This window comes from Dreissena polymorpha, chromosome 5, assembly GCF_020536995.1.
Source record: "Dreissena polymorpha isolate Duluth1 chromosome 5, UMN_Dpol_1.0, whole genome shotgun sequence".
Classification (NCBI taxonomy): domain Eukaryota; kingdom Metazoa; phylum Mollusca; class Bivalvia; order Myida; family Dreissenidae; genus Dreissena; species Dreissena polymorpha.
The window spans coordinates 36629759-36647831 of record NC_068359.1 but is presented as its reverse complement, the minus strand read 5'-3'; the positions used below and the strand labels follow the sequence as shown (position 1 = coordinate 36647831).

The following is an 18073-nucleotide window of genomic DNA, read 5'->3' as shown; positions in this document are numbered from 1 at the left end:
GATTTTTTATTCAAGACTTATACAAAGTACATCGGCTATATATATACAATCGCACATATATATATTGTCACGTGATTTTATACAAAAAAATAAATAAGCAGAAAAAATATGTTAGATACACACAAAAACCACAGAGAGCAAAACTCGTGGTTTTTAAAATAAGATTGTTACAAATGCAGTTGGTAATATATTACATACATTATAAGTATACAGGAGATAAATATATTATGACATATCATTTATCAGTCTTGATCGTATAGATAGCGCGTTTTTGACAAACAGTGACAGATTAATAAGTTCCATTTTTTATCCTCCGTTTTTAACAAAGTCAAATATTTATAAACAGATGGTTTGATATAATAGTTGTTTTATGTATTTTTTCTAAAATCATTATACATAGGGCATACACAAACAAAATGATATTCATCCTCAATGTCATTTAAAACACAGAACATGCAGTGTCTTACAGATCTTTCCTCTACATTTCTAGCGTATCTACCCGTTTGAATTCTCAAAGGGTGTACAGATAAACGTAATCTACTAACATATGCTCTTAATGATTTAGGTAAAATATTTAGATATGTTTCATATACTAGAGATGTTTGCCTATACATATCCATCATAGAGCTTTCGTCTGTGAAAGCCGTTATTCACTATGCGGAACATTTTACTATTGACCCGTGTCGACCCGGAGAGTCTTCAATGGGAGACCGCATCGATAGAAACTTGGGTGTGTTCAAGGTGTGAATGTGCAATTTCATTTTCGTACTGAAGTATAAAAACAGTGGAGACAGTCAGAAAGCTCATCGGATGTTTATGTGTGTGTGTTTTTTTCTGCGTAAACTTGAGCTTATCCGTGTTATAAGGAGAATAGTTTATTGCCGGTAACTATTCGTATATCTTGTGCGTTTTAATTGACAATTATTTGTTCGCCGGATTTATTTCATTCACTATACGCGAGGATCGCAATTTCACTGGGGATTAACCGAAGCCAGTAGGTAGGGATATACAATTATTGGATATTTTATTCGTGGTGTGTGTGCCTACAAACTTAAAATTTGTTTACGACACGCCTGAAGTATTTCAATGTCATTCTTACCGGCTCGTTCATTATGTAATACATCTTATGTATAACATAATTTTAGAATCATAGAAATGAAAGATCCTTGTGGACCTAAACAATATTTTTATCATCATGACACCGGGCACGATTTACGAGTAAACGATACTACACGTGAAAGCTATTGTTCAACAAACGCAAATTTTATATTGTAATGAGTAGATAAAACATTTCTATTTTAACTCGGATGCATCGAATGCACGATGCTTATTGAGAGACTCTTGAGTCGATGGGTAAAATAAAATTATTGGTATCTGTTATTGATAACGTTCTCTGAAAGGGGATCGAAACCGGGATCTCTTTGTCGCTAAAATTCTAGATTAATCACCCGATGTTATTTCATTCAAAATTAACTCGCGCTCAGCTCAAATTAGGTTATTAAATACTTATCATAAGCAAAGACGTTGATATACTGATACACTTATATTTATGTGTATGCCCCCGGAAGGGTGGCCTGTAGCATATGCACTATCCGTCCCTCGGTCCATCCGTCCCTCCGGCATTCCGGTTTCCGGAGTTTTTTTTACGCAACGCTTTCAGATATTGAGCTAATTTATGGTATGTGAGTCTACTTAAATGACCTACAGATGAAGTGTGAGTTTCGTTTCGGTTCAGTGATTTTTTGCGAAGTTTTGGGCCTTGGACTAAGAAAATTTCTCTATAATAACCTTTTTCCGGAGGGTTTTTTCCGCAACGCTTTCAGATATTGAGCTGATTTTTGGTATGTGAGTCTACCTACATGATCTACAGATGAACTGTGAGTTTCGTTCCGGTTCAGTACTTTTTGACGAAGTAATGATCCTTGGATTTAGAAATTTCTCTATGATAACCGTTTTCCGGAAGTTTTTTTTACGCAACGCTTTCAGTTATTTAGCTGATTTTTGGTAGGTCAATCAATCTACATGACCTACAGTGAGTTCCGTTCCGGTCGATTGTTTTTTGGCATAGTTATGGGCCTTGGACTGCGAAAATTTTCCTTTTCCGGAGTTTTTTTTTTTTTCGAAACGCTTTCAGATATGTAGGTGATTTTTGGTCTGTGAGTTAACTTACATAACCTACAGATGAAGTGTGAGTTTCTTTCCGATCCATCGATTTTTGGCTAATAAATGGGCCTTGGACTTTGAAATTTTCAGTTTTCCGTAACGTTTTGACGCAAAGCTTTCAGATATTGAGCTAATGCTTGGTTGTGAGTTTACCTACATGACCAACAGATGAAAGTGTGAGTTGCCTTGCGTTCCATTGATTTTTTGCGAGGTTTTGGGCGTTGGACTTAGAAATATTCTCTATAATAACCGTTTTCCGAAGTTTTTTTTACGCTATGCTTTTATATATGTTGCTGAGTTTTGGTAAGTGAGTCTACCTACATGACTTACAGGTGTTGTGTGAGTTTTATTCCGGTCCATTGAATTTTGGCGAAGCTGGCTTTAACAACAATTTTCTCTTAAATAGCTTCTGTGCGGCTTCAAAGTGCAGTACATTATGTTTCACAAACGCAGGTCTTGTCATATGTAATTACACTTATACAAAGCTGCTGAATAATACATTGATGGTACGCCTGAGAACTTTGATTGCTATCATTGGAACATGCAGAACTGGTGTAATTTTCATTACAGTTTTTGCATTCTATCATATAATGTAAAATAAATATAGGATAGTAGACAATGAATTAGGTTTAATATGCAGTACACCATGTTTTATAGCGTAACATTTTTGCGTTCGTTTTAATAAATAGCCGAATCAAAGAACACGTTGTAGTTATACGGCGACATTGTCTTGTCAACCATTAAATTGATAAGCGCAATTGCAATTGCAATAATGCTCGCGTCTCCTGAACGCACATTTCCAAAAAAATTATGGATTAAATACCATGCAGAATTCGATCTTCGTTCGAGAAGAAAATTGTAATTTCGAATATCAAAACTTTTCTTCTGAACCCTGTGATCTTCAGTCGAAAGTAAATGCCAGTACGTCACACCATCTAGAGTTCCATTTAATATCCGCGAATCAGTTTATCCAGGGAACTATATTGAAAGCTATTTTTAGCCGCCCCTGGCTGCATTTCATCTTTAATCTCATTTCATCTTTAATCTATTTTGAATGTCCAACTCTTCGCACATTTAGCACAAAACATAATATTGGCCAACACATCGTGCATGTGATATTATTAATCAATATTGTATTATTTAAGACATGTGCACTGTCTGAATCAATAGCCCTTGTGAACAATCACTCGCCCCAGACAAGTAATAATTATTTTTTTAAGCAAAACGTCTTCACTGACTTCCGACGGTCTTTATGCTTTGCTTATTAAATATACACTTCTGATTTTTTTTTGTTACTAAACACACAGAACGGCGGCGTACCCATTAAAAGAAACGTGTTGTATGTTGTTTTAAATAATTGGAATATCATATAATGGTATTTCAAGGTGCAACAATAGGGATGCAAGATGCACGGGGCATTGAGGGGGGGGGGGGGCGGGTCATCTTATGCCATATGTATAGTTTCAATATAACCTTTTTTCATAGCTTTCAACGTTTTCTTTACGTGGTAAAATGCTTTTGTTGAAAAAAACGTTTTTAGGCTCGAGTTCGGAACGAATTACGGAAGGTCGCTTTAATTATCCATTAAAATTCCTCGAAATCAAACTCTGTTAACGGAATCCGCCGAATATTGCCGATCATCCACGGCCTTGTGTTCCGACCATGAACGTTGGTCGGAATATGTGCTTTACGTACAACCATTTCTCCCTTTTCTCGTGTGATTAATATTGCAAATGCCATTCGCGCACAATACTCTCACAATAAACATGTCTGAATGGAACTCCGGGTGAGAACTGGATCTATATATTACATCGACTCTAAAGAAGAATATATTCTATAGAACAGTATGTGGCTTTATTTATTTGCTAATTACGTGTTTCAACGGTTCAGTAAATCATTTATTTACGGGTTTACTAGATGATATATAATTTTCTGTATGCGAATAAGATTAAGTAATATTAATGCGTTATTTTTCTATTTGCATATTTGCCTGAATGGGGATGTCTTGTATTACAGTTATCGCGTTTGATGACTTTTTGAATTGAATAAGGAAACAGTAATTTTTATTTTGCGTCTGAACGTTCTTTTGGTGCATGTTGAGGAAAATATTATTTTATTTTCATTATAAGAATAGATTTTGTTCAATTGAGATCGGCGGTGATATCGAAGTATAAAATGTAAATGCTGTTAGATATGAGATCATTTTTGTGTAATTGCTGTTAAGTATGATAATTATAGTGTGTTCAGTGGTGCGACTGACGTCAACATGTATAATATTGTATAATAGCCCAGCAGTACGAGAATAGTAGTTACACCATCTTCGTCATCAAGATCATCCTCAAGACCATCATCGGCATCAAAAATCATCATCATCACACATCAACAGCCGAAGTAGCAACAATATATCAATACTCATATTTACTGTAGCCAATTGCTTATTATCATCGAAAATTAACTCATATCATACATACATTTTTATACAGGTTAGTGATATTGCGCAAAAAACAACAACGCGTAATTGTTTTACAGTAGAACAGTTTTTCATATGGTTTATTACAAGTTGCGCATCAAGTGAAGTGAACGCATTGGTGATAAATGAGTTGTTCTGGGGCCATCATATATTAGTACCCTAGTTATTTATTATTTTGCTTTCTTTGCCATCGGTTATTTTCTTGCGTTTAGTGTCGGCAGTTACATCATACCAGGAGACATATACATTCCTTTCCTCAATTTTAAAGGGACCTTTTCACAGATTTTGGCGTGTATTGAAGTTTGTCCTTAAACGCTTTAAATTGATAAATATAAACATTTGAAGTAATTATCTCCAGTGAAAGACAAGAATGAATTAAAAGAGCAAAAAAAGTAATCCTGAACTGACACTTGGAGTGAAAGTCTAGCACCTAAACCTATCGGCCACCCATGCTCATTCACAAAATATAACGATAAAATCAGAAATCTCTAAATTATTCAATCGTTTCGCGTTTGTAACGCTTTTTTGAGCATGGTAAATGTTCAGTATTACAACGAAGAGTTGCGAATCTGAAACAATTTTGTTTACAATTTTGTCAATATATCAAAACGCGAAAACGTTCATATAAAGGTGTAGTCAGTTGGTATTCACCTGTATGACACATTAACAATAAAGTTATAGTAAATGTAGGATGTAAAACAGTATAGTCAGTTTATATGTACATACATAAGTACATAATTAATAAAATGTCAACAAAAACGCAAATCAAATCGGCAAATTTTAGTCTTACATAATTAATCGCATGGTACATGTATTTGTATTTTTTGTTCTAGCGAATAAATCTAAGTCTTAAGAACCTGTTTAAATTGTGGTATGTGCATTACAATAAAGTTGCTATAGTAACAGTGTTTTCCCATACAAACCATAAAGACATACGTGTAGTTTTGTTTTCCGATAAAAATATAAATATATATGGACAAGATGCTTTAATAATGTTCAGACATACATGTGTCACTGCGGTCGTATTTAACCCATTTATGCCTAGTGTCTAGAAAAAAAGGCCTTGGCAAACAGCGTAGACCCAGATGAGACGCCGCATGATGTAGCGTCTCATCAAGGTCTGCGCTGTTTGCTTAAAGGAATTTCTGTAAGAAATATTCTATATATAGAAATAAATATACTAGACATCCCTAATTTTGGAAATAATTTTGATCCAATTTAGAAGGATGGGAGAGTCCACTAGGCATACATGGGTAATGTTCAGACATACATGTGTCACTGCGGTCGTATTTAAATGCGTTGCTTGGCTGTAATTTTATCAGAGGATGGTAATTTGTTGGTAAATTGGTGGAAAATGTAGCATAGCATGGCCCTCAGGACGGTGGTGTAGCTGATATATACGATGAGTATGCATGATAACATCGAACATATTTGCTGTTGTATTTTACCTGAGGTTGAGTATGAGACTTAATTGTCATAATTAATTAAGCGTATCTGGTTTGTTTTACGTTCCCATATCTTTGATATCCGAATTTTTCAATATAGGGGCAACACTACACGATTGAAGTTAATAATAATATAAAGAAAAAAAAGCAGTGTGTTTCACTGTTAAGTTAATGAAATCAAGGAAAAATGAATTTCTGTGTATTGCTTCTACAAATAAGATTTTAACATGTTTATGTACGAAAAAATACATTAGCATGCTTTATTCTATTAAATATATTATGTCAACTTCTGACCCGTATGATGTTTCATACCAAGGGGAATGACAATTGTAAGAAAATGTGTTTGCCACGGTTCGAATATTATTTACCGTGTGTGCAGTCACTTAATCCCTGTAATCTACCTTCCATCTCAAATTAACCCGCATATTAAGAGCTTCTAATATAAAAATAATACATTAATAGTGTTATTTAACTGTGTGACCCGTAATCATTAATCATATACAGCACATATCAACGCTATACACGGAAATTGCACGAAAAAACAAAATAAAGACATAGATTTTAATAAATCAATAGATGCTCTCCGAACCTAGAACGACGTATAAATAACACGTTAATGGTGACTGATTGTGAAATGTGTTTTTAAATGTAAGTTTTCATGGATATATGTTATAGTTTTAGTCATGCTAGTGTCTCACCGCAGGAGGTAAGATCATTCATCAGTTATCATCCTTTGAGTTGGTCGTTATGTCATCGACTCGGAATTTCATAAAAGGTTTTGCCTAATGTACTTGTCACGCTTAAGTATTCACTAAAATGTAACAACACTAAAATGTTGTTTTAGGTATTCTACAAATTGAAAAGCAATGTCCATATTTTTAAATGAACTTCATTTTCGGTAACATCCTATCTACTCATATGATGACGTCATTTATTTATTTTTTTCCCCTCAATTTAATACATTCCTCCATTCGTTCGTCTACCCCTAGTCATTATTCCTTTCAATCTCGCCTCCGTCGTAAATACCTCCGTCGAATCTTTCGTATCATGCCCCATTTTACCTTTTTCATTCCTCTACCTTTTTCTCCCCTCTACCTTTTTTATTCCTCTATCTTTTTCATTCCTCTATCTTTTTCTCTCCTCTACCTTTTTCATTCCTCTACCTTTTTCGTTCCTATCACCATTCCTCGCTTATTCGGCGGGTGATATTTTCCCTTTTGTTCCTCCCTGACTTTATTGCACCTCCCCGCACCTAGTGTAAAAGATTCTTCCGACCCTTCCTAAATCTCTTATCCCTCCCTCGGGGTTTCCTTCCATTCGTCTATCTATCTATTCTTTTATTTCGTTTATTCTTTTTTTCCGTTAGTGCGCAATTCTTACCTACCTCCACCCCCAATTTCCCGCATCAATTCAAACGAGACAAACATGGCTTTGAGATATCTTTTACACATTTGAGCGTCAACGATTGTTTGTAAATGTATTCCATTTAAAGTCTGGCCTTCGCGGTAAATGTATGTATCCCGGCCCAGGTGCGTTTATCATTTATGATTATTAATGCATTCATGCTGCCAATTCGCGAAAGGTATAACAGCTGACTTCGTTAAACCTTTAACTATGTATTGCCACATATGCGGAACTTTTCACTTCAAGAGCTCAAGATGCACGAGTGTCTTGTTATTCTTTGCTGTTTCTTTTCCCTGCGAACAACAACTTAATTACCGCGATGCTGCACCGATATATCAATGTTATAATAACAAGTATATTTCCAACAGATGCATTTTCAGCATTTTTATGGCTCATATGCCATAAAGTTTTCACTACATAAAAGCAATTATTAATCTTAACAATACTTATCATAGCGGAAGTAAAGATTATGCTTATGGTGTAATTGTTGTTGATGATGATGATGATGATGACGATGATGATGTTAATGGTAGTGGAGATGATGATGATGGTGGTGGTGATGATGATGTTGATAATGATGATGGTAGGGGGATGATGATGATGATGATGATGATGGTGGTGGTGGTGATGATGATGATGATGACGATGATGATGTTAATGGTAGTGGAGATGATGATGATGGTGATGATGATGTTGATAATGATGATGGTAGGGGTGATGATGATGATGGTGGTGGTGGTGATGATGATAATGAGGATGATGATTTGAATGATGATGTGGATGAAAACAATATCGACGATACGAATCGACTATTACGATAACGATCATGTATGTGATGGTTAAGCGGTTATTTACTGTTCATATGAGCCTTGCTCTGGGAAAATCCAGTTGGGGCCGGAAGTGTCGCCCGTGATAATTTGGGACGACACTTAGCGCACATGCATGAAGCCACGTTTTCTCAGAGCGAGGCACATATTTATGCGGTATGCTACAGGTGATGTACAATGATTGAAGATTTTATGTTTTTAGTGACTTCCGGAACATGAAAACATAGCACCGCAATGGAAACGCTTACATTCATCATTCTACTGGGAACCTTCATGCAGATTAGTCCCCTGTTCGCCATTGACCCGTTTCTTTCGTCACCAGGCAGCAGCGTTGTTTTGGTTTTCATTGACCTACATGAGGGTCGCCAGGGTGACGGCGGCTGCGTGGGGGTCAACTGGGTCAACTTCGGACGAGCACACTACATGTATTGGAGGAGTATGCAGGGCAATATCACGGGTAAACGACGATGTTGCCTTTTATGGTTATTCATTTACAGCAGACATCGGATGTCTCGAATTCCGGATGTCTCGAACTTTTGTTGTCGGTCCCGGCGAGTTCGAGCCATCGGGTTTCGACTGTATCATGCATGCAAGCTTAAAGTTAAAACGCAGAAATCAACAGATTGGATGTTTTAACTTTTTTTTTGTATTTGTAAGTCTATTTGACATCAAGCGAAAACTAAAATCAGATATATCTGGTACAGTGAACAACATATGAAAGCAAGTTTTAAATGTTACAACAACTGAAGCATACGATATTTTTAGATTGCGTATCGAACAAACAAATGCTCAAGTGGATGTAATAGACGTACAGCAACAGACGTACTTATGAACTTTTGCCAGTTCTCATAAGTGGGACGGGTAATTGAGGTTGGCTGATACACAACGCATATTACCAACAGTTAACCGGTTGTTGTGGCTGACTGTTATCTGCAGTCAGTAAATACATAATTATACTTATAACCGTTCCACATCAGGGACAAAGTTAACCCATTTATGCCTAGTTGACTCTTCCCATCCTTCTAAACTGGATCAATTTATTTCCAAAATTAGAGATGTCTAGTATATTTATTTCTATATTTAGAATATTTCCTACAGAAATTCCTTTAAGTAAACAGCGCAGACCCTGATGAGACGCCGCATCATGCGGCGTTTCATCTGGGTCTACGCTGTTTGCCAAGGCCTTTTTTTTCTAGACGCTAGGCATAAATAAGTTAATTTGTTTTAAAAAGTTTTAAAGTGACTGCGAGCATTTGTGCCCTCAAAACATGTATCTTTGATGTCGTCCGAACATATTTAAAATAAATAGCTTACACGTACTTTTCCGAATTACCTTTTTTATGCTCCCTCAAAATTTTTTGGGGGAGCATATAGTCGCCGCTTCGTCTGTCCGTCCGTGTGTCCGTCCGTGCACAATTTTTGTCCGGTCTATTTCTCAGCAATTAATGACCGGAATTCAATTAAACTTTATGGGAAGCTTCACTACCAAGAGGAGATGTGCATATTAACAGCCGGTTCTGGTCGGATGTTTTTTCACAGAGTTATGGCCCTTTGAAATTTTCCATTAACTGTACATATAGTGCAATTCTTGTCCAGGCTATTTCTCAGCAACTAATGACCGGAATTCAATGAAACTTTATGGGAAGCTTCACTACCAAGAGGACATGTGCATATTATCAGCGGGTTCTAGTCAGATGATTTTTCACAGAGTTATGGCCCTTTGAAATTTTCTATAAACTGTACATATAGTGCAATTCTTGTCCGGGCTATTTCTCCCCAACTACTGACCGGAATTCAATGAAACTTTATGGGAAGCTTAACTACTTTGAGTAGATGCGCATGTTATTTGTGGGTTCTGGTTAGATGATTTATTTAGAGAGTTATGGCCCTTTGAAATTTTTAAGTTGCTAAACCATCCATCGTATTATTTTGTTCAAAGTTATGCCCCTCAAGACGTTTCCTTTTATCTGAATATATAGTGCAATATTGTGACAACAAAAACTTTGGGGAGCATCACCCTTCTCCGACGGTTTCTTGTTATGAATAAAATATGGAACAAATAAGCCAACTATTATAAACCTATAACATGTTTAAATATTTTATATACATGCATAAATGTAATGAAAACGTAGTCGAAACGAACGCAACGTATACTAGTATCTCTATTACGTACAACTGATCTCAGAGTACCAATTAAGCATGATATATGACCTATACTTGGAAAGGTTCCGAGATTTCTGCATATACTATTGTTGGGCTTGTTTTTTTTATCTTATTCAACCCACAAGCTCTCGACATTAGCCGCTACACCGCCCTCCGCTGTAGCCCCCTCCCCCAGATCCTACCCCCTAAACAAACCCTTCAAAATTTTCTTTTTGTTATACACAATAACGAAACAAAAACAAGTTAGTCGAAAAAAATTGGTTACTTATAAATATACATTGTTAAGTAAAAAGTAAAAAAAACGACTACTAGTAACTTTGTTGTTTTATTATTTTGTATATCAAATGGACAATTGACAATTGTAAGGGAGAGGGAGACAGCAGCTGGATGCGTTTCGGGGGGTGGGGATAGCAGCTAATGACGAGTTCCTGTGATTTAACACGGTATACATAAGGCTACTGCGTTTTGTTTGAAGGTATCGAGATCTACGACAGCTGCGGTTCAGAGAGGAGAGTGGCCGACATTCTGAGACACCGTCTCCACCGGACCGCCTGTAACAGCTCCGGCATCCCCGCGCCTGTCTCGGGTATGCATAGTGGCATACTCATGAACACACAACGTGTTTGTTTTCGCTATCCCGTGTTCACGCGAACGCGAAATAATGTTATAAAACTTTCATGCACGCATAAAGTATCGAGAGCACTTTCCGCCTTAACTAGATTTAAACTAAGAACAACACGAAAAACACCATAAAAGCGGAAAGTGTCGTTACAGATATGCCTTTGCGGACTGCATATGCTAATCAAAGACCAAACTTTACGCGCTTTACAACACTACGCACGTGCATTAAGCCCCGTTTTCCCACGCACTTTACAACACTACGCACGTGCATTAAGCCCCGTTTTCCCACGCACTTTACAACACTACGCACGTGCATTAAGCCCCGTTTTCCCACGCACTTTACAACACTACGCACGTGCATTAAGCCCCGTTTTCCCAGAGTGAGGTTCATATGATATCTTTATGTTACTGTATTTTAATGTATTTCCTGCAGCATACAGTGATATTTGTGGTGCGTGTCCTGTACATGTGTTGTAATTTTATGTTTAGTCTACTGGAACAAAAGTTTACGGTTAACAATATTATATTCATTGGAAACCTGTTGGGTTTTTTGTTATCAATCTGGAGTTATTATTTTATTATTTATTTGAAGAACAATTATTAATTAATTATTGCTTGCACCAGATACGGGTTAACAGGTTCGGATAATGCATGCACGTTTGAAAAACCCCATTTAGCCCTCAGACAATTACTTATTGATACAACGCATCGCATGTCGAACGACTATTTTGCTTTTACACGTAAATTATTTATATAAACGTCGCGTCGGGATTCTCTCCCTTAACGCCAACATTCCACTATAGTTCAATTGGTCGTTGTCGGCGCATGTACTGCTTAAAAGTACCCCGGATGCTCTTTACCTACCGGTATAATACATTGTGACCCGGGTACGGAAATACCAAACGCCATACTCCGCGGTACTTTTTAGTATATTTTCCGCACCCGGGTACTTAATAGTATACTTAATATTAGTAGTACCCGGAGTGCTTTAACGTAATACCTGAGCAGACAATGACAAATCGAGCCCCACAAGACGTATCCATTTCAATTCTTGGAGATTCTTTCATTCAGGCGTAGTGTCCTGCTCGAGGGCGAATGTCGCGGCTCTGGTACCCAGTTTGCTTGGGACGCTTCACGTGCGTATACACGACGGGGACCAAACACCGGTATCGGATAATGGGCTCATCTTGGCCGAGATTCCGTCGCTCGAAAGCGTGCAGGTAACATACGAAGGTTGCACTGCGTACTCTTCAAATAATTCAGAAAACAGATATTACATTTGATGTGTTATGTATGCACATACTTTTTTTAAATTGCAAAGAGTTTAAGTATATTTTGTCATCAAATATCGGATAAATATGCGTTGAATAATAATAATAAGAAGAAGAAATATAAGAAGAGGAAGAAGAAGAAGAGTTATAGTGAAAACATATAATAATAATAATAATAATAATAATAATTCTAATAATAAATTGTTCGTCATTATTTAAAGGGGCCTTTTCACAGATTTTGGCATTTTTTAACTTATTCATTAAATGCTTTATATTGATAAATGTAAACATTGGATCGGAGAAGCTCCAGTAAAAAATCAAGAATAAAATTAAAAAAAGGAAAAGAACATTGCCCGGAGCAGGTTTCGAACCAGTGACCCCTGGAGTCCTGCCAGAGTCCTAAAGTAAAAACGCTTGAGCCTACTGAGCTATTCCGCCGAGTACACATATGCGACGTATTTTATACCTTATATAAGCAATCTTCGTAGTTTCACAAAATTTAACGACAAGAACAGAACTCTCCAAATTATTCAATCGTTTCGCGTTGCAACGCTTTATAATTTTTAGGTTTTAAAATCGTCAAAAGATGCATATAATGACTATATTAGACCATGGTAAATGTTCAGTATTACTGTGTCCTCGCAAATATCATAACTAAAACGAAAATTTGCGAATCTGAAACAACTTTTTTCAATTTTGTCAATTTACCAAAGCGTGAAAAGATCCCTTTAATATAAACTTCTTTTTTCAGGTGCTTACAGAAATTCTGCGGCGACTTAACTGGACTTACGTATCCACTGTGACCGACGACACTTTGATTTCTCAAGCCGAGCTGAAGACATTTCTCAAACTGGCAGACGACAGCGGCATCTGTATCGGAGCGTCCTATACCGTTAATGACGTGATAAATAACAATTTGCATGACGTTCACACATCTGGCGCAGTTGTTTTCTTACAAAATATGTTAGAACTTCACTCTTTTGGCGGACGTCTACAAAACCTGGTAATTCTGTCACATGATAGAGCGATCGAGGATACTCAGATAATGGACTCCGTAGACAAAGCACTTGTACTAACCGACAACTTTCCCGAAGGTGCAATTAACAACACCAAGTTTATGGATTACATGCTCAATTTAACCAATAACGAATTGCTGATAGAAAACGACACCGATGTGCAGTATTTCATCAAAATATTTAACTGTACCTACAATGCGACAGAGCAGACGGCAGTTTGTTTGGATCCAGATGTCATCAAAAAGCACTTGACACGCGCAGTCGGCACGGAGCGTATGCATGTATTCGGGGACGTTTATGAGTTCATGGCTAATATTGCCGAAAGACTGGAGTCTCAAAAATGCCCGTCGTTCTCGCGAGATTGCATTAACGCCGATATGCTTGATACGTCGCCTGTCTTTGCTGTAGCGAACAACACCCTTCTTCGAAGGTCCCCGTTTAGCATCAATATCTCCTATATAAGCAACGGTCGAATAAATCAGGTACCGATTAATAATATATTGTGTGTATTAGTATGAAAATATATGAAAGCTATACCGCAAATTGAATATGCATTCAATTGTTACTCGGTCGGTAGTTGCATTTTGGTTTATGGCTTCAATCATCAACCAATTGTGAAATGCAAAAATCTCTTAATACAATATGCACAGTCTGTATTATTACAGATAAGACTTTATTGTGTATTTACAGAAGGGCGTGTTTTCAACGACACGTGATAAGGAAGTAACCCCAGACGTATCGTACTGGATAGCTAGCTCGGAGCCTTTCCCGCAAAGCGCATGTACCACGTGGTGCCCGGGATGTCACGCGTCCCTCTGCTTCAAAAGTGCGGACAATTTGATGTTCGACGGGGAGTACGTCTACATCCCCGGGGACCTCGTCATTGCGGCAATGGTTCCTCTATCAGCTGTGTGGAACAAAATTGGTGCTGGTAACACGTGTAGCGGGCTAAGACCCCGCGACAACTATGACGTCATTTCCGAGGCGTTCTTGTTCGGTGTGCAGAGCTACAAAAGTAGGCATCCGTCAAATTTTAGGAACATATCCATTGGAGCGATTCTGTTTGACACTTGTTCTGACTTTTATAGAGGGGCCCAGATATTGGCTAATTTTGAGTCTTGTAAATATGCATTTAATCATTCGCAGCATTGGTCCCCGACGCCCTTAAAAGTCCCAGTGTATCTATCGTTTGACTTTGACGCACATCAATTGCCTAATGGAGCTGGGGCAATAGGGAAGTTAGCATTGCAAATGGACCCGTTAGGCAGAATCTACGTGAAGGGCGGGCTAGTATATGATCCCTCTATGTACAGTTATGACGCTGTCGCGGAATTCTTAAAGGCGATGAACTGGACCCACATAGGGCTTCTGACGTCCCAGAATATGACCGGCTTTTCTATAGATTTCTTGTCCGACAGCACTAAATCAAATAATGTATGCATTGCGTTTCACAGACATTTGCCGCGTGCATCGCACGAGATTTCACCGGTTGTTGATACCATCACAACATCCAGCGCGAGCACGGTGTTGATCTTTGGAACGTCTGGGGATATTGACTATTTCTTCCGAAGCCTGACTTCACGATTAGTTGTAAAAACATGGATAATTATTGAGAGTAGAGAAAACTGGGTCGATTTCACGCCGATTCCGTTACCGTACGGCACAATATTGTTTCAGAGATACGCAAAACAGAACGCAATGTTCAACAATCATTTAAACAGGCTTATTGCGGGGCAGTCCGTTAAAACTACTACAAAAAACATGTGGATATCCAAGTATGCGCAGGAAAGATCTGTTAACAGGATACCATCGCCAAGCGTCAATGACGTCACACGTATGCAAGCGTCTGACGTAATAAGAACGCTAGACGTCTCGTTAGCGGCTCTTCAAAGGGCGGTAATCACCGTGTGTGGCAGTAACTCTTCTCTGTGTTCGATATTTCTCCCAGACGGTCCACAACGCACCATGGATGAACTGCAGAGTGTAAAGTTGAACTATGAGGGAGATTTTGTGGACATGCACGAACCCTCAGAGATGTCTGGTAATTACTTGATTTCAAGCGTACAGGAGTCTGGAATGATAAAGGTAATAGTTTGCCTTACAACAATATATTTACATGGGTTAAAATAAGTACTATACTATTTTAAATAATTGAATTTTTATCTAATATATTATATTCTGTATTTACACGTACGCACATATTACTGCTGTATTATTACTTTTTAAATATTTTGGCACAATTTTCAAAGTACTTGACCGATATACATATGTAAACTATTGTCGCATTATCCTAAATATATAAAATAATGAACACGTGATCAACATTTTCATGTTCAACTGTTAAGTAAATAAATAAATAATATGTTCCAATATTTAATATCAGGTTGGACATTGGGTAGATCAGCAGTTGGAAGTGTTTTTCCATGAGCTGAAGTCATATAACAGTATCGGTGAACCTTTGAAAGAACTCCGTCCGTCCGTGTGTCCAGGTCGTGTGTGTTCCTGCACAAATATGAACATGTCATCGGACGGCAAGAATCAAACGTTGAGCGCGAATCTGGACAAAGATATGGGCTTTGTGAACACCACAGGCGAATTTCAAAGAGGCCTTTGGCAGATCATTACGATTGTCATAGCAGGATCCGGCGCCTTCCTGGCCTTGATTCTGCTGTTATATTTGATCTGCAAACTTTTCGGTGGAGGGCTGCTTAGGCGCCATTTAGTTCTTGGCATTCCGCTCTTGTTCGCGACTATGTTGCTCCTCTTGTCCGTGCTCCCGTTCGTGTTTAGCCCTAGCGAGGCGGTATGTGGGCTGAGATACTTTGCACACGGGCTTTCGTACGCCCTTTGCTTCGGCATCCTCTTGACGAAGATGATGAGTTTAAGGGACTATAAGTTCGTCGGACTTGGTGGCGATGTCTCGAAGGTCAACCAGCTCTTGCTGGCGTTCTTCATCGCCGCTGTGCAGATCGCCATTGGTGTGCAGTGGTGGGTTCTAAGGTCGCCAGTTCTAATCACAGTAAATGTTACTGAGTTAGTCGACGGGCAAGTGCGCAAAAATACTTATTACGCATGTGACTTTACGAGGCGTGATTTCATCTCATACCATTCCTATGTGATATTTCTCATCGTACTGTGCTGCCTTTATTCCTTCAGTATTAAAAGTTCTTTGAGGAACACGAAAGAAGTGAGCTCAAAGGTGCTCGTGGTGTGTGCGTGGTTTTGTCTCGCACTCTGGATAGCCATAATCGTCACATTCTTCGTTCTAACGAGAGACTTCTTGGAAGCGATCTGCGCCATCGGCCTCCTCGCGAACGCCATGTCGATCCTGCTGATCATCTTTCTGCCGACGGTGACGCTTATCTCACGCCTCAAGTACGACGTGGCGAAATCACCCGGAGACCGGAATAGCAATGGCTACAAGCTAGACACGGACTTCCAGTTCGAGCGGCCATACTCGCTGCCCAGTACGCTGCACTCCGCTATCACGGACAAGAGTCTTACCATGCCCCGGAGCCTGGCTACTTTCGACACCAGTCTCAGCTACTGAGCATATTACTCCATATTGTGTTTATTAATATTTAATAAGGGCAATTTATTCATATTATGAGTTAGCATAGTCAAGATACCAAAGTATACTTTGAAGAAATTAATGATATTCAAACCGCCATCGAGCCAGTGTGCTCGAAATTTCTATTTGAGCCGTGCCATGCGAAAATGGACCTTATGCCACATGGCGCCTGCTCATCTTCGCACTATAGTCAGGAACTTCTCTGTCCGCTAATAAGCCCACGACAACTTTCGTGACCATAGAGGACAGCGTAGATCCTGATCAGACTCCCCGAACGCGCAGGCACATAGCGAATGGTTATGTGCTAGCAGATTGATGAAATCTATTAACGTTTCTGTTGCAATGATGTAATGTATGTTTTTTATTTTATTTTTATGAGTAATTGTGAATAAAAATGATCATCATTCGGGTCAAGGTCACTGTAACTTAAAATAGACAAACTTTTTCCCTAATAACTTGATTTTTGTTTGACGTTTTGCGCTGTTATTTGTATAAACACGATGAAAACTTAATTTCGTGGAATGACCACGTTTCTTGTTTTGTTATTTATAAATGCGCATGTTTATAAGTATGCATACAACTATGTAATTATTATATATATCATCTGTCTGATGACTATCCGAAGATGTGCACAATCAAAACTGTCTCGGGACAACTCTTGTTATTTTTTGTATTTGTCTTGCTTAATGAATATTATTCAGTCTCAATATGTTACAAAAAATCTGATAAATGTAATTTTGTACATTGGCATGTATACACGTGTACGGTCATTAAAACTACGCAAGTCTGCTAAATGTTTGTATCAGAAAAATTAGTCTTATAATATTTTGCTTAAGCGACTTAAAATAATAGTTGTTGCACCGAATATGCCAAAATATTATTGACAATTATTGTAATATTGCAATGTGTTTTGTTACATTTATAATATTAATAATTCAGATTTGTTATATACATTACGTGTGTTTGTTTTCTTGAACGTCTTTCGAAATACGTGCATATCGCCATATTTGTTTGAATCGGTTTTGACACATTCATTATTAATTAATTAGTATCATATGTATTAATATTCGTCGCTTTAGATGTGGCATCGCATATCCTTATAAAACAGTTTTCCGTACCAGT

At 38.0% G+C, this 18073-nt stretch overlaps 1 protein-coding gene across 2 annotated transcripts; it reads left to right on the top strand.

Moving 5' to 3' along the window:
• The first annotated feature begins 736 nt into the window (after window positions 1-736).
• LOC127881607 (metabotropic glutamate receptor 3-like) lies at window positions 737-17902 on the top strand. 2 transcript variants are annotated; one of them, XM_052429622.1, is made up of 7 exons: window positions 737-998; window positions 8512-8766; window positions 10948-11058; window positions 12165-12313; window positions 13116-13862; window positions 14071-15465; window positions 15764-17902. In XM_052429622.1, the coding sequence occupies exons 2-7, from the start codon at window positions 8544-8546 to the stop codon at window positions 16928-16930; spliced, it is 3792 nt and encodes a 1263-aa protein (XP_052285582.1). In that variant the 5' UTR covers window positions 737-998; window positions 8512-8543; the 3' UTR covers window positions 16931-17902. The 2 variants fall into 2 exon arrangements, with proteins under 2 accessions (XP_052285582.1, XP_052285583.1); XM_052429623.1 differs by lacking the exon at window positions 737-998 and adding an exon at window positions 3892-4007.
• Window positions 17903-18073: the final 171 nt, after the last annotated feature.